Source organism: Saccopteryx leptura, chromosome 2 (genome assembly GCF_036850995.1).
Source record: "Saccopteryx leptura isolate mSacLep1 chromosome 2, mSacLep1_pri_phased_curated, whole genome shotgun sequence".
Lineage (NCBI taxonomy): Eukaryota > Metazoa > Chordata > Mammalia > Chiroptera > Emballonuridae > Saccopteryx > Saccopteryx leptura.
In genome coordinates this window covers 352,095,870-352,119,581 of record NC_089504.1, presented here as the reverse complement: position 1 = coordinate 352,119,581, position 23,712 = coordinate 352,095,870, and the positions used below count along the sequence as shown (strand labels likewise).

The 23,712-nt window shown below is 43.4% G+C and overlaps 1 protein-coding gene across 2 annotated transcripts in view; it reads left to right on the top strand.

Moving 5' to 3' along the window:
* The window catches only part of CA10 (carbonic anhydrase 10), a 498,781-nt gene that overhangs the window by 176,138 nt on the left and 298,931 nt on the right, over positions 1-23,712 (top strand). For both annotated transcript variants that reach the window (XM_066364602.1, XM_066364601.1), the window contains exon 4: positions 22,564-22,706. In XM_066364602.1, the coding sequence (XP_066220699.1) occupies positions 22,564-22,706 (143 nt within the window). The remainder of the gene's footprint in view (positions 1-22,563; positions 22,707-23,712) is intronic.

Below are 23,712 nucleotides of genomic sequence, written 5' to 3'. Positions count from 1 at the left end.
AAGCCCCACTGTCTCTGGTGTTCATGCTTCACAATCTGGATAAATAAGATCATGTCCCTGGAATCAGGCCTCATCTCCCACTTCATCTCAGGAGAGTCATCAGACATTTAATAGACATCCTGAGTAAATCCCTAACACTGGGACTGTCGCAAAGTAGATGCTCAGTAAAATGATGGGGTTCACACACACACACACACACACACACACACACACACACACACTCCTCTCACCTTTTGCCTCTTCCTCCATTAGTACACATCAGATCTTGACTTCATATTATCCCTTTTTAAATTCAAACAACATTGCCTATGATTTTACTACCTACTGTGCTGAACAATGATGATTTAAAGACAGAAGTCTGTTTTCAGGAGATGTCCATTGTAGTTGGGGAGATAGGAATGTACAAAATAACAAAATGTGAGTGTTAGCATAGAGGTGTGCCCAAGGTGTATAGGGGTGGGGCATGTGGCTCCATCAGAAAGAGTGGAGAATAGAGGGAGTAGCAGATGAGGAAGGCTTCTTAGAGGGGTCTCTTAACCCGCATCCTGAAGGATAAGGATGTGCTGCTGTCTGCATGGGAAGTTGGCAAAAGCATTCTAAGTGGTGAACCACAGCAGGCGAGGCATGTTAGCGGAAATGCAAGGGGCTTCTTAGGGCTGGGCACGTGTGCGGCCCCGGGTGGTCAGGAGTGCCATCACTCACTCCATTTCACCGCCAGTGTCTTTTCAAATACAAATGCTTTCCTTTCAAAGCCCCTTCGAGAGGTTTAATCTCGGTCAATCACTTCATGAATCATCTTGTGTACCAACCCTCAGCCCGAGAATCAGGTGCTGTGCTGTGTTCGAGTTTCTGAGCTTGAGGTGCTCGCTTCCTTTAGGAAATGATACTAATGCATTTGCAAGGCACTGAGCAAGGAAGCCATCATAATGAAGTATGAAACCGTCTGGCATCTAACCAGCCTCTCTGGAAATAGTGGAAGGTCACCTAACGGATGGATTGGAATTTAGGTTAGGAGTTGTAGGGTGTGGAGGATCTGACTAGGGCATGGTCAAGAGAGAAAATGAGAAAATGTATGGGGAATCTAAAAATTCAAACTCACAGACCCAGACTGTAGGAGGTGGTTGCCATGGGCCGGGCACTGGGGAGATAGGGACACATCAGTCAAAGGGACACACACACTTCCAGTTGTGATGTGTTCTGGGGGGTCTAATATACAGTTCGGTGATTACAGTTAATAATACTGTGTAATATGCTTGAAATTTGCTAAGAAAGTATATTTTTAGCATATATACCACAAAACAAAAAAGGTATTATGCAGTATTATGTGGACATGTTGATTAATGATAATTAACAGTTGTGGTAATCATTTTACAATGTATATGTATAGTAAATCATCACATTGTATAACTTTAAAAAATCACATCATGCAACCTGAATATATATAATTTTTGCTTGTTAGTTATATCTTAATGAAGCTTGCCTGGGAGGTGGGGGGTGGGGTGGGGAAGAAGCTCAGGAGTAAGAATGAGTGCACTGTGTTGTTGAGGGTATGGAAACGAAACAGAATTAGATACATCCATTCACCCCACAAATTATATTGAAAGACTGGGATATGACAAGCCCTGCGAGAAAATGGTATGCAAAGCAGACAGCATGGTCTTGCTCTCCCTAATACATCCATCCATTTATCCATTTGTCTATTGGATAAATAGTTGCCGATGCCTACTCTGTTCCACGCACTGGAATGGGAACCGGGGCTATAGTGGTGGCATCAAATCAGAACTCCTAAGGCTGCAAGGAAACACAGGTCTCGAGTGCCCTAATCCTGACCTTGCCGTGCACTAAATTCTGCTGTGGACCATGGATCCAGCCCAGCTTCCCCTCCTGACTCTTCCTTGTCCGCCAAGCTCTCGTGTCATCTGTGATGTGGAACTGACCCTGCAGCTGGGGAACTTATCTAAGGAATTGTTGCAAAAATGAAGTTGTGTGGGAGTGGGAACCTGGATTAGGCTAGTGGTAACTAGATGGAACAGAAGCATTTCTAAGCAAAGAACTCATCCAGATTTGATTGGTATAAGACTTTAGGAAGATGGATCTACAGTGAGTAAGATGTCTGTATGTTTTTCTCCCCTGCTAATAGGAAGCATGTGGATGCAAAGCTCAAATAGGAAAGTTAAGAGAAGTTCCGAGTCTTGGTAAAGTCACTATATTATAGAAGATAAATCTAGTAACTCAATAAAAAACACCCTGCAGTATTATTGGACAATCATCCTAGCACCAAATCAGGAAAAGACCAACAGATCATACACGTGTTTTTCTTCTCTGTTTAGTGTGTTTGGGCTGATTTTGTTGTGTTTGGGCCCCAAGACTCAGAAATAATCTGTGAAGATTATTTCTCCTAATGTATCATGAAGATAACTGAGCCCTGTTATTGCTGCAAATGATAAAGCAAATGCCCTAAATACTTGTCAGGCTTAAAATGGACTGGAACAGCTGGAGGTTTCCGTAGGATTATACAAGTGTGAACACAATGAGAAGTGGCAAAAGGCTGAGGTACCCACCACTGGGACTGGACACGAAGCCAGTCTCAGCTGATGCCCACACGCATCTGGGTAGCAGAGCTTTCATCATTTGCCTCCTTTTGACATTTGTTTAAGGGGATAATTTTGTGCACACAAAGAGAGAGTTAGAATTAGGGGGAGAGAGAGAGAGTATTTACATACTCAAATCGATAAAGGACAGTGTGTTTCAGGGTATCCAGATGTTCTGCAGGATTTTAAAATGTTTCGCCAGATGTTTGAATTTGCAGGAAGCCATTGCCTGGGACTGTGTGGTGAATTTTTCAAGCTGTCCGGAGGCTGCAGCACATCACCTGCATTCAGTAGCTGTCTGCTCTGTACCCGGCGTGTGACTCTCGTGCCCCAGCTGTTCCAGCATCACTGCTATGTGCTTCTTGAAACCGGGAGGATGCAGCTTTTGTATAAACTTCAAGCTGGTCCTGTGATTGTCCAGAGGCTGAGTCAGCCTTGTCCTCTTTTTCAAAGTTGAGTGGGTAGAAATAATTAATGGCTTGGTTTATTGACATGCCTTGAGACAGTCTTCCCTTTGTGGTTTCAATTACCAGCCTCAATAAACTAATTTCAGATTTCATCTGAAACACCAGTAATTACACGGGGCAAGAAACATGCCCACCCGAATACAATTAGATAATGCTTGACATCGTTGTGAGGCTAAAATTTAAAACCGAAAACAGACACACACACACAGGGCTCGATGCCTAACATAAAGCAGTCTGTGTTTTATGACTTGCTATGCTCACAAAAATGAGTCATTTTGATTCACTGGCTAATGAATTCTGAGAAAGCAAAATAGTGAAGAGAAAACATTTGAGTTCAGCTCGGTTCCGTGCTGGATGTGAGGAACCAATGGGCAGGATGAGCGTGGGAGTCAGACCGGGTTCACGTCAGCAGCCCAGCCGTGTACAGCAGTGGTCACAGGAGCCAACAACAAGGACTGGCTGAAAGCCGAACAGTTCAAGATGGAGGGAAAATTGACCAGAGAACAACCGCAAAGTTCGTTATACCATCATTGTAATAAACACTGGCACCACAAGTAGAAGGGGGGCCAAGGGGACGAACGCCATGACACTTCCAGAACAGACTGTATTAGACACAAGACCCGAACCCCAAACCCCAGCCAGAGGGCAGAGTCAGAACTTGGCCCCATAAAGTTCAGAAACTACCTTCCCTTGGAAACATATAAAATCCCGAGAACTGACTAACCCAGCACACAACTCACTCACGAGATCACCTAAGTCCACTTGGACGAGTGCTTTCGCTTCTCTCATAGCCGCATGCCCTAGCCTCTTTCTCTACCTGAGTAAAACTTGCTTTGAGCCCTGGCCAGGCAGCTCAGTTGAATAGAGCATCAACCCAGGACACCAGAGTTGCAGGTCCGATCCTGGGTCAGGGCACATACAAGAATCAACCAGTAAGTGCATAAATAAATGGAACAACAAATCAATGATTCTCTCTCTCTCTAAAATCAATTAGGAAAAAAAAAAAAACAACTTTTGCTTTTGCTCACACTCCAAGTCTTCCTATTCATTCTTGAATTCTGTTCTACGCAAGTCAATAGCCGGGAGGTCCCAGACCCTATGCTGGGGCAGGGTCAGCCCCTGCCATTGGACTACTGGCTCATGACCATACCATATATAAATCTCTGATTGATGTAAAAAATCAAATTTTAAAAGGTATGATGATAAAACTGTTTAGACATTTAAGAAAATATTTATATAATCTGTGTTTGGACATGCAATCTTAAACAACAGAGGGCACCCAGAAACCTGATAAAGAAAAAGATCAATAAATCCAATCTTATAAAAATGTTTAAATTCCTTTGTCGCAAGATACGAAAAATGAGCTTAAAAGCTAGATAATAAGCTAAGAGAAAATGTTTATAGCACATGACAATGGATTAATATTTCTACAATTTAAATGACAGCTAAAATTTATATAAAAAACGCTAATAACCCAGAGGAAAAAATATGTGAAGAATAGGATCAGAAGAGAAATGCAAATTAGTTAATGAGCATAGAAGAAGATACTCGACCTCAGCAGTAATTTGGAAATGCAAATTAAATCAATGAAATCCCATTTTTCCTGGTAGGTTGTTACAAGTAAATAATGTCCACAGCTATGGAAATTAAGAGCAAATGGATATACCACACATAGCTGATAGGAGCATAAATACTGCTGGTGTCTTTCAAAATAATCGGGCAGAATCTAGTCAAATACAGCATGTGTATACCTGGACTGAGCAATATTACCTTTAGGAGTCTTTCCTCCTAGAATGAAAGCACTAGTACAAAAAACAAATATGTTTGAGGCTGTTTATTTCAGAGTTTATTTTCATGGTCCAATAACATGAAAGTAACTTCAACGTCTTTTATTTAGGGAATGGTTGAGAACGTAAAGTGCTTTCAAATTATGGCTCATCTGTAGCCTTACAAATGAATAAGTAGCTCTATGAAGACCTGGCACACGAGGACATTCCACACATACAAGTACTTTTACTAGCAGAACCTTTCTAAACATATGTACATGCATTTGGGCAGATGAGCGTAATGTGAGCTGTGGTTGAATGATACCCAATAAATTGCTCACACTGGAAGGAAAATGATTACCTCCTGCTTTGCACATTGTTTTTTTTTTTTTTTTTTGTCTTTTTTTTCTAGTTATGAATAAATTTTTATTTTAATGGGGTGACATCAATAAATCAGGGTACATATATTCAAAGAAAACATTTCCAGGTTATCTTGTCATTTAGTTCTGTTGCATACCCATCACCCAAAGAGAGATCATCCTCCGTCACCCTCTATCCAGTTTTCCCTGTACCCCTCCCCCTCCCCCTCTCCCTCTTTCCCTCCCCCCACCCCCCGTAACCACCCCACTCCTGTCCATGTCTCTTAGTCTCATTTTTATGTCCCACCAATGTATGGAATCCTGCAGTTCTTGTTTTTTTCTGATTCACTTATTTCACTCCACATAATGTTATCAAGATTCCACCATTCTGCTGTAAGTGATCCGATGTCATCATCTCTTCTAGCTGAATAATATACCATGGTGTATATGTGTCCCAACTTCTTTATCCAGTCTTCTATTTTTTTTACAGTGGTTAAAAGCCTTTAAGCAAACTCTTGGCTAATACAGCAAGAAACCATAAAAGAACAGTGTCCTTAACATGTTCACTGAGTCCAAATTGGCCCCATCACCATGCCAAATCCCTGAAAAATGCAACCCAACCCCAGTTCAGTCTGTTAGGAGCTGTCACAGGGAGCAGGAGTCCAGGAAAAGTCCACATCCAGGAAAAGTCCACATGGCACTGGAATTGTTGTCACCATTCTATACTTTGCAGCTCATGTCTAAGTCCCAATGACCGCTGCTTCTAGCTGGGAATGGTCCAGGTAGACTAGAAAAGCCATTTGCAGCATGCGTGGATATGGAACTTCTGTTCTCCTCTGCCTGAAGAGTTGAGACCAGGTTGCTTTTCCCTGGAGCTCTGCGACTATGGTATCCCTTAGAACCTTGGGATACACTAAGCTGGGTGGCAAAGGTAGATTCATAAAAAAGTTGGCAAAAGGGGGAAAGAGAGCTCTAAATTAGGAGTAGGTCCTGGCCTGAAATATGAGTGAGGCATTGAGGTAGGAGGGATAAAGGAAACACTATATATTAAGCAAAGCAGCAGCAAATAGGACTATTAACACCCACAACAGAGATCTTTGAGGGAAGAATAAAAAATCTGACTATTCAGGCAAAACATAGTTAAGAGGCCCTTGTGCAAATGAGATCAGTTTACCTGCTTCTTGGAAGAAATACCCTAGGCTCATCCACAGTGTCGTAGATGGGGCCAACGGCCCTGGGCACCTTCAGCCTTCAGTGGCAAACTCCAGCTTTCTGGACAAGGTTAGGTCATAGGTGGCTGGAGCAGGGCTGGAAGAGACTGAACCCTCCCTTAGAGGAGTGAGGGGGAAGCCTACCTTCCAGTGTCCCTGTTTCCTCACAGTAGAGGCATGTAATCCTGGCAGGCTTTAGCTCAATGACCTTCCTTTCCACTATTGAAGCAGGACCCAGATGGCATCCTATGAGACCCCTTTGGGGCATTGGAGCCTTTAAGGGTGTATCCTAAAAGCTGGTAGTTCCCCTGATCTCTATTGGGCTTTTTCTGCCTCTAGGTATCTTAAAAGCCATGCTCAGAAGATCTTGCTGAAGGGTTTGAGGATCCCCATCCGTTTATATAAATCTTTTCCATATATCTGGAGCTATTTGGGAAAAGACAAAACAGTGTTATTAGCTGGATCTAATAAAGAAGGTAGTAGTTTGCAGGCGAAAAAGATTTGGTGTCTCCTGTTCATCAGCATTCCAAAGAAATGTAAAATTTTTTTTAAGTAAAAAACATGATATGGTAGACCCGTAGGAGTTCCAGGATATGACTAGCCCCTCTTGAATTTTTTTTTTAAATTGACCTTAAAATATTTGCTGAGTACACTTTAATAATGCCTTAACTTTAAAGATTGTAAGCATGACAAAATATAGTAAATGCTTTTGCTCCATATGCAGGAGAATTTTCAGTTTAGCCAGTTTAGGAAATCCAATAATAGAACAATGCATACAGACAATGAGCTATAACATGCTTAGCAGCCTCTCCTGTTCTGACAGAGGTTACTATAGATCCGGAATATGTATCCACTGTAATGTGGACATACGACTGTTTGCTAAATGAAGGTATATGAGTAACATCCATTTGCCAAAGTTGTCCTGGTAGGGGTCCTTGAGGGTTAACTCCAAATGAAGGGGCAGTATAGGACCCCTTGGACAGGATTTCCCAATCTGCCGTGCTGCTTCCCGAGAAAGTTGAAACTGTTTACACTGGGCTGCAGCGTTCTGGTGATGAATAGTATGAGACTGACTTGCTCGGTCTGTCATGGTTGCTCCATATAATTTTCTTTTGGGTAGCTTGATCAACAAGGGCATTCCTAGGCCCTAGCCGGTTGGCTCAGTGGTAGAGCATTGGCCTGGTGTGCAGGATTCCCGGGTTCGATTCCCAGTCAGAGCACACAGAAGAAGCGCCCATCTACTTCTCCACCCCTCCCCCTCTCCTTCCTCTCTGTCTCTCTCTTCCCCTCCCGCAGCCAAGGCTCCACCGGAGCAAAGCCACCCCGGGCACTAAGAATGGCCCCATGGCCTCTGCCTCAGGTGCTAGAATGGCTCTGTTTGCAACAGAGCAACATCCCAGATGGGCAGAGCATTCCCCCCTGGTAGGCATGCCAGGTGGATCCTGGTCAGGCGCATGCGGGAGTCTGTCTGACTGCCTCCCCATTTCCATCTTCAGAAAAATACAAAAATAAGTAAATAAAAGAAAAAATACAACCAAAAAAAAAAAAAAAAGAAAGAAAGAAAAGAAAAGAGAGAGAGAGAGAAAAAAAAGGGCATTCCCTTGTGCTAAAGCTCCAGGGAGCATGGAGTGAGCTTGAGTATGTCCTATGAAACATGGAGCTCTATGTTGACATATAAGTCTTTGAAGAAGGAGGAACTGCTGAAATAGTTCATCAGCATTTGTCCCTAAGACAGCCGTCTTTATAGTGGAAACACCATAAGTAAATATTTGCTGTCTGTCTATAGATTAAAGGGGGAATATGGCAAATGCTGAAAAGGCATGATCTTTGTGCCCCTCCCCTCCCCCAACCCCCTCCCTCTCCTCCCCCCACCCTGTAACCCCAACACTGTTGTCCATGTCTCTGAGTCTCATCTTTATGTCCCACTTATGTATGGAATCATACAGTTCTTAGTTTTTTCTGAATTACTTCTTTTGCTCAGTATAATGTTATCAAGGCCCATCCATGTTGTTGTAAAAGATCCTATGTCATCATTTCTTATGGCTGAGTAGTATTCCATAGTATATATGTACCAGAGCTTTTTAATCCACTCGTCCACTGATGGACACTTGGGCTCTTTCCAGATCTTCGCTATTGTGAACAATGCTGCCATAAACATGGGGGTGCATTTCTTTTTTTCAAACAGTGCTATGGTGTTCTTGGGCTATATTCCTAACAGTGGTATACCTGGGTCAAAAGGCAGTTCAATTTTTAATTTCTTGAGGAATCTCCATACTGTTTTCCACAGTGGCTGCACCAGTCTGCATTCCCACCAGCAGTGCAGGAGGGTTCCCTTTTCTCCACATCCTCGCCAGCACTTATTCTGTGTTGTTTTATTGATGAGCACCATTCTGACTGGTGTGAGGTGATATCTCATTGTGGTTTTAATTTGCATTTCTCTAATCATTAATGATGTTGAACATTTTTTCATATACCTATTCGCCATCTGTGTGTCTTCTTTGGAGAAGTGTCTATTCATAGCTTTGCGCATTGTTTAACATGTTCACACATGTGCATTACTTTGTTTTAAAGAGAGGAACTGACCTCAAATTCAAATTCTTTAACTTACTGGCCACGCAACCTTGAAACATCACATAATCTCATTTAGTCTTGTTCTTCTCTGTACAATAAGGATAATATGATTTGACAGAATTGGGGGGAGGTTATGCAACATTAAGACGTGTCAGGTTCCTAGCACAGAGCTCATTAAATGATGGGTGATCAGCAAAGGAACACTTCCCCTTCCTTCCTTTCTCTTTCCCTCAGTTGATGTGTTTTTAGGGCTACAAGCCATTCACCACATTGGCACCACGCAAACCAGGAGGATGAAGCTGCCATCTAAACATAGAATCCAACAACTTCCAGAATCTAAATGGAAATGATTTTCATTGGAGTCAAAACCATCATGGAGCTAAAACCCATATCACTGCTCTTTCCTTCCATTCATCCAGACGTTGAGAGTTATAGATCCAAAAAATAATTGCACATGGCTCATTAAAAGTATGAAATTAAGTGGCCAATCCTATGACCTAGACTGCTCCCTGCTCCGAACCCAGGTTGTATGAGCATCCGAAAGCTGCTCTCCTCCCCCTCCTGCCTGGATCCTTGACCCATTTCATCTCTGGAATGCTATGGTGATGAAATCACAGTGTTGGTGGCCACATCATTCGCCAACATTCTCCTCACTCAACTCCTTCCCCAACATTTGTTTGTTATAGAAACAACATTGGGCCAGAGCTTTTATAAACATATACTCACTTAATCTTCCCAACAAGATCATCTTCCCAATCTGGCCATCTCCATTTTATAGATGGAGAAACAAGGTTATAGAAGTTTAACCACCTGCTCAAGGTGAAAATATGGTAGCTCATGGTCTTTATCCTGCACTGTGATCACTCTCCAAGGTGGAGACGTCCGAAGACCCAGTGGCTTAAATTCCTCCTACATAACAGTTACTCAGCGATGATTGGCTAGAAACTGCATGTCTGTCCACATGAGGAGGCACTTTAGTCTTTAACTGGTTATAAGACTTTTATGTCTTGCAGCCTGGGGTCAAGCTTTCAAGCTGAACTCAACTGTCTCCTCTACTAGGAAGGCTTAACCCTAGCACTGGAGAAAAGGATCAGGGTCCCCCCTCTGTGTGTAATTCTTAAGATGCACACACGTTCATTAAAACACGTATCATGTTTTGTCATAACTATTTGTTAGCTTGCCCATCTTCCCAATATACAGGGTGTCCACGAGAGTGTGGCCATTTTTATATGGTTTATTTGAGATGTTCTTTTAAATTTTTTTAGAAAAATGTACAAATTAACGATTGTGTGTTAAATAGGATATCTGCACCCCCTTCAATGTCCCAAGTGAGAGAATGGGAGCCCTAGTTAGCAGCGGGAGAAGAATTCAGCAGTAATGGAGTTATTCCGAGCCAAGTCCCCCTATGAAATAAATCCGAAATCCGCAAGGGGTCAAAAGCCTGCAGCAGTGGGTATTTTAAACATGTTCATTAATAATGACTCAAAGTGGGGATTTATTACAGTTGAGAAAAAGGAAAGAGACAGTAAATCAGCATTGGTGAGGAAAAGAGGAAGGGAAAGATATGAGCTCTAACTCAAAATGTATTCATGTGCTTTATAACTCTAAAGGAGAGATTGCTAGATTGAAGTGGAAGACTTTATTTGTGAGATTAAATTCACTGCGGATATGGTTTATGCCAGTGTTCATTTTCCCAACTTTCATTTGCTTTCCTTTGGCCAAAGTTGGGGACTTAGTTTATTGCCTGAAAGCCAGAATAGATTGCCTTAGCTGTCTCTTCACGAAAATAGTCCTTGCTTCAGACGATGACTTACAAAGCACTACTAGTTGGATCCTAGGAACCTGCTATTTTATTGGCACATATGTTGAAGAGAATAGTTTTTAAAATATTCAATTAGTTCTGCCTCTGAGACAGAATTTAAACAAACCCAAAGCAATAGGATTAAATTTACATAAAAATCCAACCGTTGCCCAGGAACCAATTCTTTTCCCACTCAGACTAACTCCAGGGATAATCAAGCTCTTTCCTGGCTGCCTGCCAGCCCAAGCAGATACATGCTTTTAATTCATAAATCAGGCCAACGTAGTTCCTTGCCTAAAACTCTCAACCCTTTCTAATCCATCAGAGTATAATGCAAACGGCTCCCTGTGGTCCGCAGAGCTCTGCACACCTGTCTTCGGTTTACCTGGCCAACCTCATCTCCTCCCACTTTTCTTCTCATCTGGTTGGTTCATCAGGTTCAAGGTAACTGGCTTCTTCTCGGTTCCTTCGAACACGTCAAGCTCTTCTCTTCCAAGAACCACTCCTCAGTGCTGCCCTGGACATCTCTTACCCTGCCACTATTCAAGCAAGACGCCTCTCAGTCCTTTTTAGGGTGGCCTAGATGTCACTTCCAGAGAAATTATCCTTGACCATTCTACCTGGGTTATCTCCCCCATCCATGCTTTATTCTGTCATTTATTACATTCTTCATTGTCTCTTCAGCATGCTTACTGGGAGTCCTAATTACATAGATATACACGGGTAAACTTGGAGATAAACAATACCTCCCGTATTCCCCGCTAGACTACAAAACCCATGAGAGCGGGAACCATGTGTGTTCCATTCAGGAAATATTTGCTGAGTGAATTATCAGTGTCAAGCCTGGTGCATCACAGACTGTGTCACTGAACACTTTTTAATTGAATCTGTCTTGTCTCCATAGAATTTAGCACGTGCATAAAAGCTACATAAATTAATTCCAGGGAGTGCTGAACTCCCTGTCCTCAACAGCGTGGTCTATGCAAATTTTGCCAAAATGACAAATGACAACAGCACATGAATAAGAAGGGTGCCTGAAAGCCTCAGCTGACTTTGGGGCATCTTCTCTAGGATAAAAAATGTCATCAAGGCAAATTTTAGCTCTGAGGATCAAACTGGAGTCCTCTGGTACCTTGCTCTCCCGACCAATTTCTGAGTTGGAGGAGGACTGTTTTGTTTTTGTCTGGGGTTGCCATGATGTGTTAATAAACTGAACTTGAGCTGCTTTGTTCGGCTTTGAACAAGTGGCTGATAGGTTTGGCTTCGGGTTTTCCAAAGCTCATGTTTTAAGCAGCTGAAATCACAGTCCCTGAGCCTCTTTCATAGTTCAGTGGACCCAGAGCCAAAGGGACCATGTGGGATTTATGGTTTAGGGAAGCTCTGACAACATTGTCATGGGAAAATGTTTTGGCAAGACAGCTGTGCTGCAGCCGTTCAGTGCCATTGTTTAGACTCTGTGAAAATTAATTTGCAAAAAAGATCCAAGTCTGTTCTGTTCTGGTTTGCATGTAAAATAGAAGACTGTGTGAAGAGGACGCCGGGGGTGATCCCTTGCAAACATTTTCAGACCAGTTGTCCATTCGCTAGTCAGGTTCTCACTCGGTTTTACTTTATTTACATTGACATTTTTTTTCCTCAACAATAAGTTGTATCAGTCAAGACAGAAATGGGCATGGCATTAGCGAATTAGACACGATAGGTGTTGCTTTTTTTTTTTTTTTTTTTGTATTTTTCTGAAGCTGGAAACGGGGAGAGACAGTCAGACAGATTCCCGCATGTGCCCGACCGGGATCCACCTGGCACGCCCACCAGGGGCTACGCTCTGCTCACCAGGGGGCGATGCTCTGCCCCTCCGGGGCTTCGCTCTGCCACGACCAGAGCCACTCCAGCGCCTGGGGCAGAGGCCAAGGAGCCATCCCCAGCGCCCGGGGCCATCTTTGCTCCAATGGAGCCTTGGCTGAGGGAGGGGAAGAGAGAGACAGAGAGGAAGGAGGGGGGGTGGGGGGTGGAGAAGCAAATGGGCGCTTCTCCTATGTGCCCTGGCCGGGAATCGAACCCTGGTCCCCCGCACACCAGGCCGACGCTCTACCGCTGAGCCAACCGGCCAGGGCAGGTGTTGCTTTTTTAAAAATGACAAGAAGTTGAAAATTTTGACTTACTGGGATATCCAGCAAAACTAAGAAAAAAATAATTCGACAACAATTGTCTAAATCTGGAAGTAGAAGCAGTGCCTTAGCTTTCTGTAACGGCATCTCTGTCCCCTGGAGGGGATGGAGGGTGTTGGGAAACCGGAAGGCTCGATCATAAGTGTCAGGATCCTGGGGATAAGCGGGAATTCTGCACAAACTCAGAGAGAGTGTTTCTTGCTCTAAATCTTGAAGCCTCGGTTCACATGTTCAGCCTCGCTCCACACGTAAAGCCTGCTGGCTCTCTCCCATGCCCTCCTGTGCTCACAGCCTTCTTCCCGCAACACTTCCCGAGAACCTAGGCTACACCCCATCTGCAGACCTATTCCTGGTCCACTTGGCACCTGAGGTCCCTAGACAACCTTTACATCTTACGTATTGTCCTGACCCTTCGCACTGACTCTGAGAGCACTGACCTCTCTCGTCTGGGCTAGAACCTTGTCCATTACCGCTGACCCCAGCACACGGCCCCTGGCTCAGCCCGCTGGGGGCCGCCATTCCCAGCAGATCGCCACGGGGACCTCCTCCTGCAGATGAGACCCGGACACATCCTCCCTGGCCTGAGTGAAAAAGCCTTGTTCCTATCCAGCCCAAGTTCTATAGCTTTTTTAAACAAACTTAACTTGTATTCGGGATAGTTGACATTTAAAGCAGTTTGGTTTGAATTTTTACACTTGGAATTCATTTTAAGTAGAAAATAGGCACGAATGCTACTTACCCTTGATTTGCCCAAAGAAAAAAATGGTAGTAAAAGTCTTCCAGTGACCGTAGCAATAATCTGAAACTCTGTGCCAATAATGATCTGCTCTTGTGTGGAGCCTGCTGGGGAGGGAAGGATTTAGAGCAGGGGGGTGTGGTGGACACTAGGAAGCTTGAGGCCTGTGCCTTACTCTGGCCTTCCCTGACCCCACCTGGCTGGGCGGTCTTAGGTGGAGGACTCTATCCTCAGCCTTTCCAGCCCCAGTGTCATGTTTTCATTCAGATCAGGTGATCTCTAAGGTGGCTCCTAATATATTTCTGAAACAGACTATTCATTTCTGGCTGATGGCATAGTCAGCGATCCAGTAGAAAATGAATTTCGATCACCTCTTTAAGGGTGGAACTGATGAGGGACACAGCTGAGCAGGGGCGAGTGTTTCTCAGTCATTCCTGAAGTGGCTGACCAGGTGCCTCGAACCAGACTCGTCGGCCTTGACCATGAAGTGGGGATGTAAAACCCGGACACTGTTTGTCATAAAGAGTGCCGTGCCCAGTAAAAGCCAAGGCAGATGTTCACATAAAGTTCTTGCATAAAGTTTGTGTTTTAGTGGGGGTACTTGGGGGGGGGTGAAGTTTCCTAAAGAGGCGTGGCAGTGTCTGCCTACCCACGCTGCCATATAACAGCAGTCTCGCAATCTGTTTACGGGGTTGGAATTATTTTTGTTAATGGTTTTCATGGGAGTAGATGAAATGCAATGCACACCAGATGTAGCTTGGTTCATCACGCAGCTGCTCTCTCAGAAAGGCCCCCCCAGACATCGTAGATGGCCTGATTGCCAATGAGATTATTGTCTTGCAGAGTTTTAAAGATAAAGGGGGTTGTATTTATTCTTATTCTGGCGATAGCAAATATTCACAATTTAGCAGCTTAAAACAACACAGATGTATTGTCCCACAGTTCTGGAGGTGAGATGTCCAAAATGAGTCGCATGGGGTTAAAATCAGAGTGTTGGCCAGTGTTCCTTCTGGAAGCTCCAGGGAAGAAGCTGTTGCTTTGCCCACGGCAGCTTCCAGAAGCCACCTGTATTTCGTGGCTCCTGTCCCCTTCCTTCATCTCCAAATCCAGTGTCTTTGGTCCTCTCTGATCTCTCTCTTCATCCTTAAATCTTTCTTCCCTATCTCTGACCTCCCTCACCTGTCTCTTAAAAAAAAAAAAAAAAAAATACTTTTGTGATGATATTGGACCCACCCAAATAATACAAGATAATCTGTTCATCTCAGGATCCCTAGCCTAATCATTTCTGCAAAGTACCTTTTACTACTAAGGTAACGTTCACAGGTTCTGGAGTTAGGATGTTGGCAACTTTGAGGGGGGATGCTATTATTCTATCTACCGCAAAGGCTATAGAGAGCCGACAGGGCCTCAGAGACCAATGACTTATCTAAAGTCTTACAGCTGATTTGTGGCAGTGCCATGACTGTATTGTCCCTGACACCCTCTCATTTGTCATCATTATGTGTATCACTGACATGCCCAAATGGATGCTTTATTTTCATAATAAACTCCAAATGATTGAGGAAGAAATATAATATTAAGTCAATGATTTTAATAGAGCACCTTAGAAAAGACAGAAGTTATAAATATTTTGCTTTTTTGTTTTGTTTTGTTTTGTTTTTGTTTTTGTTTTTTAGTGAGATGAGGAGAGATAGTGAGGCAGACTTCCACATGTGCCCTGACCAGGATCAACCCAGAAACCCCCATCTAAGGCCAATGCTCAAATCAACCAAGCTATTTTTAGTGCCTGAGGCTGCCACTTGGACACACGAGCTATCCTCAGTGACCCTGGCCTATGCTCAAACCAATCAAGCCAATGGCTGTAGGAGGAGAAGAAGGATAGAAGGGGAAGAAGGAAGGAGAGAGAAGCCAATGGTCACTTCTCCTGTGGGTCCTGACCAGAAATTTAACCCAGTACATCCATGTACCAGGCCGACACTCTATCCACTGAATCAACCACCCAGGGCCTAGAAGTTATATATTTTTAAAAATAATTTCTAATGCAAATGTTTTCCTAATTATGATTATTTTTCTTATTATGTGGTGCTTCTAAAGATGTTAATTGACTTGCAATGATAATGTAGTTAAGAGATGATTGGTAATGAGAGTTCCAAGGTCACACGTGTGTATGTTCTCTCTACTCTTCCTCCCACTCCTCTTTGTCCCTCTGTAACTGACCATTGCCGCCATTTTGAAAATCAGCTATGACTGGAAAGCCAGTTCAAACTCTTTTTTTTTTAATTATTATTTATTGATTGATTTGAGAGAGAGAGAGAGAGAAGTAGTCACATATTGTTCCTCCAGTTGTGCATTCATTGACTGCTTCCCATATATGCCCTGACCAAGGATCAAACCCTCAACCTTGGAGTCTCCAGACGACGCTCCAACTGACTGAGCAAACCCACCAGGGCTGCCAATACAAACTCTTAACTAAAAGGAGTAAAGTCACCAGAGGCATACTGGGACGGGTTAAACCAAATCGGGTGTTTGCCACTTTTCACAATGAAGCCCATATTTTGGTGCAGAAATGTTCTCCTAAGAATCCAAGGAACTCATTTTTAACTTCCCTCGTCTGCCCAACAGTGGCCTGTAACATACAAAAGGTCCATAGAATTTTTTATTTAGATGGGATTAGACATACCAATTCTTTTTGTGGCTTACAGGTCTCTTACACAGTATTGTTAGCAGGTGTTTACAGACTCCTCTTTTAGTTTCCACATTTTTGTGGGATTTTTTTCCTCTTTTTTGCAGTTGAATTCTAGTTTCAAGGCTTTATGATCAGAAAATATGCTTGGTACAACTTCAATTTTTCTGAATTTGCTGATGTTGTTTTTGTGGCCCAACATATGGTCAATTCTTGAGAATGATCCATGTACACTGGAGAAAAATGTATACTCAGTCACTTTGGGATGAAATGTCCTGTAGATGTCTATCATATCCAGGTGCTCTAGTGTTTTGTTTAAGGCCACTATGTCTTTGTTGATTCTCTGTTTGGATGACCGATCTAGAGCCGTCAGCGGTGTATTGAGGTCTCCAAGTATGATTGTATTTTTGTCAGTTTTTGTTTTAAGATCAATAAGTAGCTGTCTTATATATTTTGGTGCTCCTTGGTTTGGTGCATATATATTAAGAATTGTTATGTCTTCTTGATTCAGTGTCCCCTTAGCCATTATGAAATGGCCATTTTTGTCTCTGAGTACTTTTCCTGTCTTGTAGTCAGCATTATCCGATATGAGTATTGCTACACCTGCTTTTTTTTGGATGTTATTTGCTTGGAGTATTGTTTTCCAGCCTTTCACTTTGAATTTGTTTTTATCCTTGTTACTTAGATGAGTTTCCTGTAGGCAGCATACAGTTGGATTTTCTTTTTTAATCCATTCTGCTACTCTGTGCCTTTTTATTGGTGAGTTTAATCCGTTTACATTTAGTGTAATTATTGATACTTGTGAGTTCCCTATTGCCATTTTATATCTTGCTTTCTGTTAGTTTTGTGTCTTGTTTGATCCTTCTCTTTTGTTTTTCTATCTTTTGTTTTTATTTGGTTGTATTCCATACATCTTTCCACTGTTGCTATCTTTTTTATCTCATGTGCTTCTGTGGTGGTTTTTTCAATGGTGGTTACCTTTGAATAATGAAAAGGGTCCCTACCCTGTTCATTGTAGCGAACTATTTTGTGAGTACTTTTGCACTCCATCGTTCTTTGCTACTGTTAATCTCCATCTTCTCCCCCTCTTTCTTTTTGTTGTTGTCACAGTTTAAATTTGGTTTTATTGTGTTCTTCTTGGAGCTTTTACTTGTGGCTCTGTTTTTTTTTTTGTTTTGTTTTGTTCTTTGTATCTGATTGGAGAACCCCCTTTAGTAATTCCTGGAGTGGGGATTTTCTGATGATAAATTCCCTCATCTTTTCTGTATCTGTGAATGTTTTTATTTCTCCTTCATATTTGAAGGATAGCTTTGATGGGTATAGTATTCGTGGCTGAAAGTTCCTCTCTTTCAGGACTTTAAACATTGGGGTCCACTCTCTTCTAGCTTGTAGAGTTTCTGCTGAGAAATCTGATGATAATCTAATGGGCCTTCCTTTATATGTTGTATTCTTCTTTTCCCTGGCTGCCTTGAGAATTTTTTCTTTGCTGTTGGTTTGTGTCAATTTCATTATGATATGCCTTGGAGTAGGTTTGTTGGGGTTAAGAAAACTTGGAGTTCTGTTTGCTTCTTGAACTTGAGGCTTTAGTTCTTTCCACAGGCTTGGGAAGTTCTCATCTATTATTTGTTTGAGTATGTTCTCCATTCCATTTTCTCTCTCTTCTCCCTCTGATATACCTATTATTCTTATGTTATTCTTTTTGATGGAGTCAGATAATTCTTGTAGGGCTATCTCATTTTTTTTAATTTTTGAGTCTCTTTCTTCTTCTCTCTGTTGTGCCTCAAGTTGCTTGTCTTCTATTTCACTAATCCTCTCTTCTATCTGACCTGTTCTATTAGCTAAGCTTGTTACTTCGTTTTTCAGCTCGTGAATTGAGTTTTTCATCTCTGTTTGATTTGTTTTTATAGTTTCAATTTCCTTGGACATATATTCTTTGTGTTCATTGAGTTGTTTTCTGAGCTCCCTAAATTGCCTTTCTGTGTTTTCTTGTATATCTCGGAGGATTTTTAGGATTTCTATCTTGAATTCTCTGTCATTTAGCTCCAAGGTTTCCAATATATTAAATTTTTTCTCCATAGATTTTTCCTCATCTAGCTGTGTTACCTCTCTTTCTTTTGTATCCATGATATTCGATTTTCTCTTCCTTAATGGCATCTGAGGGTGGTTTTGTTGATAGTATTAATGAGATTTAATAAAGAATAAAAAGTTTAAAAAAATAATAAAAAAAAATCGAAAAGAGTTGTTTTTTTAAAAAAAATTAATAATGAAATAAAGAAAAATAAAATAAAATTAAAATTAAAAAAAAAAAAAAAAAAAAGGAAATTATTCCCCCCCTCCTTTTTTCCTCTCCTCTCCTCTCCCCTCTTTCTTGATAAAATCTTGTGGTGGACTGTGAATTATAACAAACAATGCCTGTGATGGAGGGCCTGAATTGGGGAAAAGTAATAAAGGGGCAAAAAAAAAAAAAAAAAAAAAAGAAAGAAAAAAGAAAAAAAAAAAGAGCATATGGATCCACAAAAAGCAAATAAGGAAAAAATTTGGGTCAAGAATAAAATGATTTGCTTTTAGGTGTTGGTTGTCTAAGAGTTATGATGAGAGGATTAAGAGGAAAACGGAAAAATGGGGGGACAAATTAAAAAATTACTATTGTATTTAGTGGAACAAGAACTAGATAATATGGAGAGCCAGGGATGGGAGCACTGCTAGTGAGTTAAAAAGGTGAAGTAAAAACCCCCCAAAATGCCACAAACATAAGTTTGAGTCCCAGATAAGATAATTTGTTTGTTATTGAGGTTTGAATGAGAGGAGATGTAAAGGAAAAAGGAAGAAACTAATATAGAGGGAAAAAAGAAAGAGAGAGAGAGAGAAAAAAAGAGGGAACCACTAAAAGAAGAAAAAAGAAAGGAGAGAGAGAGAGAGAGAGAGAGTTAAGGGTTTTGGAGTGCAACCCTCATAGAGAGAAAGGAAGAGAAGAGAAAAGATAATGGGAGATGTAACACTTATGGGTAGTGTAGTTCAAGGAGAGGAGAGAGTAAGACCGGTAGAGAGTTAATCGGCCAAATTGGAGGAGGAAAAAAAAAAGTATCAAGAATGAAGATAAGAGAAACAAACGAACAAATATAATAAAATGGGATAGGTTATAAAGTCTGCAGATTATTCTTGATTTTGAGAGGTTATCTTCTTGCTTTTTCTTTTCTCTCCCTCTTCCTGGTCGGTGACTCTGTACCCCGGGTTTTGCCCCTTTGCCACGCTCAGGTGGAGGTTTGCAGTTGATAAGTCTCTATGGCAATGTCATGTATTGTGCTTTAGTCTCGTTGGCAGTCGAGGCTATTAGCATTTATAGGCTCCGACAGTGAGAGAGTCCGTGTTCCTGGAGCCTTTCTCCTAGTCTTTCCTTCCTCAGTTAGTAGCCTGATAATCCAGCCATGGGGTTGCTGCTGCCTCTGCCTCTGCCTGGATAGTAAGAGGCTCAAAGAGCTGGCAACTCCCCACTCTATTTCCACTCAGCACAGGGCTCTGGGTAAGGCTCAGTCAGTCAGAGCTGCTAGCATAATCAGGCGGGCTTTCCGGCCATTCAAAGACCTCTGGCTCTGCCACTCTGTCCGGTAACACAAGCGGGCGCCCACTTCCGGGGCGGTTCGAGGAAACTCTCGCTCACTTTCTGCGTGCACAGACCAGGATATCCGGCCAGCAGTCTCACGCTCTGAGTGAAACCCCCAACCGCAGGGAAAAGTTGCAGCGTTGGAATTGAGTCTCGCTCCGTCCCCGTGCGCGGCTTTTGCAAGGCGCTGGGGCGGCCCAAGATTCCGCTTTGGCCCACACAAAGGCCCCTGACTCTGCCCCTCTGTGCGATAACATGGGCGCGCACTGCCGAGGCACTCGGAGGAATCTCTCATTCACTATCTGCGCGCAAACCAGGATATGAGGCCGGCCGCGTTTCCCTCTGAGTGAAACACCCTCCAGTACGGAAAATCTCCACCATTGGAATTAGTTCTCACTCCCTCCCGTGCGTGGCTTTCCCAGGGCGCTGGGGCTGCCCAGAGACTCTGCCCTCGGCCCACAGAAAGGCCTCTGACCCTGCCTCTCCGTGGGGCAACACAGGCACCCACTTCCAGGGCTTAGGAAGAAATCTCTCGCCCACTAACTGTGCACCAACTAGGAGACCGGGTAAAATGTCCGCGCCGCTTGTCTTTCTTTGTTTGGGTTTGGCGCGAGTGTTAGCTTGTATTGCCCGGGTTGCCACAGGATCAGATTTTCCTTGGCTTGGATCTCCGTGCCACAGCCTGGTTCGGCCGTTTGTGTCGCGGCCTGGATGTATTCACCCCCTTTGCCCACCTCAGTTTCTATATTCACAGTTACCAGAGAAAGCCGCCCTGTTTAGGTTAGTGAGGAAGGCGGAGCATTTCTTACTCCCTATTTCCTTCGGGGTTTGGTTATATATTTAGCCAATTTTTCACTCAATCATACCTTTGGGTGTATTGCGAAGCATCTGGAAGCTCCAAGTATAGGTTTTTCTGTTTCTGGTTGAAGATCTTGTTGAGTTTTGGGGGAGATTTATCGGTATCGCTTCCTATCCCGCCATTACTCTGACGTCATCCCAGACTCCTCTTTTGCCTTAGTTTCTCCATCCATGACATAGCAGCAAAGATAGGTGCTGTAACTTAAAGGTCGTATTCAATTTGAGGTCCTGAGAGGGGCAGGCACATTTGAGAGGTTTTGGATTGATCTTTTGACTCATCCTCTGGAGGAATCACTCCCTGGCCCCATTTTCACTGCTTCAGGGTCTGGTTCCCCCATCTAGAGTTTCATAAAACATGCCACTTACCCTCACACCCCGCCTCCCAGTGTGGTCCTTGTTCTTCTGTGTCCTGCCTTCCGGACAATTCAGCATAACCCAGGGCTGGACACGCAACACGAGTTCACTGTGCTGCTGATGGATACTGTGGATGGATGAGTGGATGACAGTTAAATAATCTCAAGGCATGTGGAGAAAACATGGACCCACAACCTCTAGGAAGATGCTGAGCAGGGCTGGAAAAGGCTGAAGAGATAGTCTCTGATCTTCATGAGCATAAAATTAGTAGGTTGGCTTACCCTTGCTCTGCTAACTTTCTGTGTGTGTGTGTGTGTGTGTGTGTGTGTGTGTGTGTGTGTGTGTTTCTGAAGCTGGAAACGGGGAGACAGTCAGACAGACTCCCACATGCGCCTGACCAGGATCCACCCGGCATGCCCACCAGGGGGCGATGCTCTGCCCATCTGGGGTGTCACTCTGTTGCACCCAGAGCCATTCTAGCTCCTGAGGCAGAGACCACAGAGCCATCCTCAGCGCCTGGGCCAACTTTGCTCCAGGAGAGCCTTGGCTGCAGGAGGGGAAGAGAGAGACAGAGAGGAAGGAGAGGGGGAGGGGTGGAGAAGCAGATGGGCGCTTCTCCTGTGTGCCCTGGCTGGGAATAGAACCCGGGACTCCTGCACGCCAGGCCAACACTCTACCACTGAGCCAACCGGAAATTGACATTGAAATTTATTTTAATAGATGTCTTAATGTGACACTGAAGATGAGCAGAGTTTCCCTTTGGAGAGTTTCACTCAGCACTCACGTCATTGTTTTTTCTGCCTATCCAATGATCAGACTCTTCAGCCACTGATCCATTAGGTTAATGACATAGTGCTGACTAACCAAAGTCAAGTTGCCAAAATCTTGTCTAGCATTGATTGAGGGTCGTTACAACGATTCATTCTCTCAGCTTGATCTTGAAAACCCCCAGGTTACCACCTTGTATATGTTGAATGCCACTTTCTGCTCTATAGGACAAGGTTGATTTTTCACATTGTTCCTACCAAATGGGCTAGCAGAGCATCAACTCAAGAATTGCTAAATATTCAGTGTTCCTCAGACATGTTGCAAGTATGCTGTGGTTGAACTACGTTCCCTTCCCACTGAGGCATTAATGCTAACTGTACTCATCAAAGGGGCCATAGGATGAGCAGGTCTGAAATAAGAAAATCTGATATTAATGGTTATGAAGGTAGGATTTAGAGAAATTGACAGAGTCAGGCCAGGAAAGTACCATAGATGGCAACATGGGTGGCCATCTCCGTGAATGGGCAACATTGGGTGACTCTGATTTGACCGCTTTTGCACCATAGCTCTTTCTGTGTTGTTCCCCAACCTTCCCCCCAAGCCTGACTCTATCATTTCCTTTTGTCTCTTAGTTCCTTCTTTCTGGGGATTGGTGAACTCGGCTTGGAACCTTTGCTCTGTGGGGAAACGGCAGTCGCCAGTCAACATAGAGACCAGTCACATGATCTTCGACCCCTTTCTGACGCCCCTTCGCATCAACACTGGGGGCAGGAAGGTAAGCAGCCACTTCTTTCCCTGGTGACACCGAGGAGGGGGCGGGGGGACGCTGATTCTGAAAGCCAGTCCTCCGAGCCTCCGCCTCCGTCTCCGTGATGCGTCTCTCCGTGATGCGTCTCTCCGTGATGCGTCTCCGTGATGCGTTTGTCTTCTCACTAGGAATGCTACCGCCGACCTCAGGCCGACTGCCAACAAACATTGTCATATCTGAATTGTGCTTTTCCTCCCTAGCTGGTCAAACCCTCCTGTTTCTAATTACTTTGTAACCCCTGCAGGTTGCCTGAGGGTCTATCCCTTGATACCCCATGAAGGTCAGAACTCAGGGTTGCCTCCTCTGTATATCATACTGGGAAAGTCTGGTTTTTCCGAGAAACGCCTTGACTGGGGCTTCCTTTAATCTAAACAAAATAAAATAAAATTGTTAACAAAAGCAAAATCAGACGTTTATCATCCTAGAAGGAAAAACAAAAATCATCCTAGATGATTTATATAAAAATCAATCACTCAGCCTCCTCGAAGCATCTTGCTGGCTAAGAAGCCTCCCTCTGCACAGAAATGCTGAGCTGTGCTGTGTGGCTCTCACACAGACATCCCTCTTCTTCGCCCCCTCCCCCAGGCTGGGCTCCTCCTTAGTTTGCAGAAGGCCATTACATCCATGGGGTCTTCTCGTTGCTGGAATCTCGCATTGCTTTGGCTGGTTCGTTTCTGTTTGGAAAACTTTTGCTGTTGAGTAGAGTGTTTAAGGTGGAAAGAAAACAGCACACACAGAGAAAATTGTGTTTGAAGGTGATTTAGCTGTTGGGAACTCAAGAGGAATGGAAAATCATTTGTGAGCAAGAAATTGAGGTTCTGATTGTAGACTTTTGTTACCACCGGCAGCTGGTTTTTCAGGGCTTGGGGTCCTTGGGCTCTGCTCTCTCCTCCATTCACGCAGTCCCTGTCATGTTGCTTAGCACAATGTTTGTAAGTCCCTTTTCCCTTCTGATACGTTGGAGGATATATAT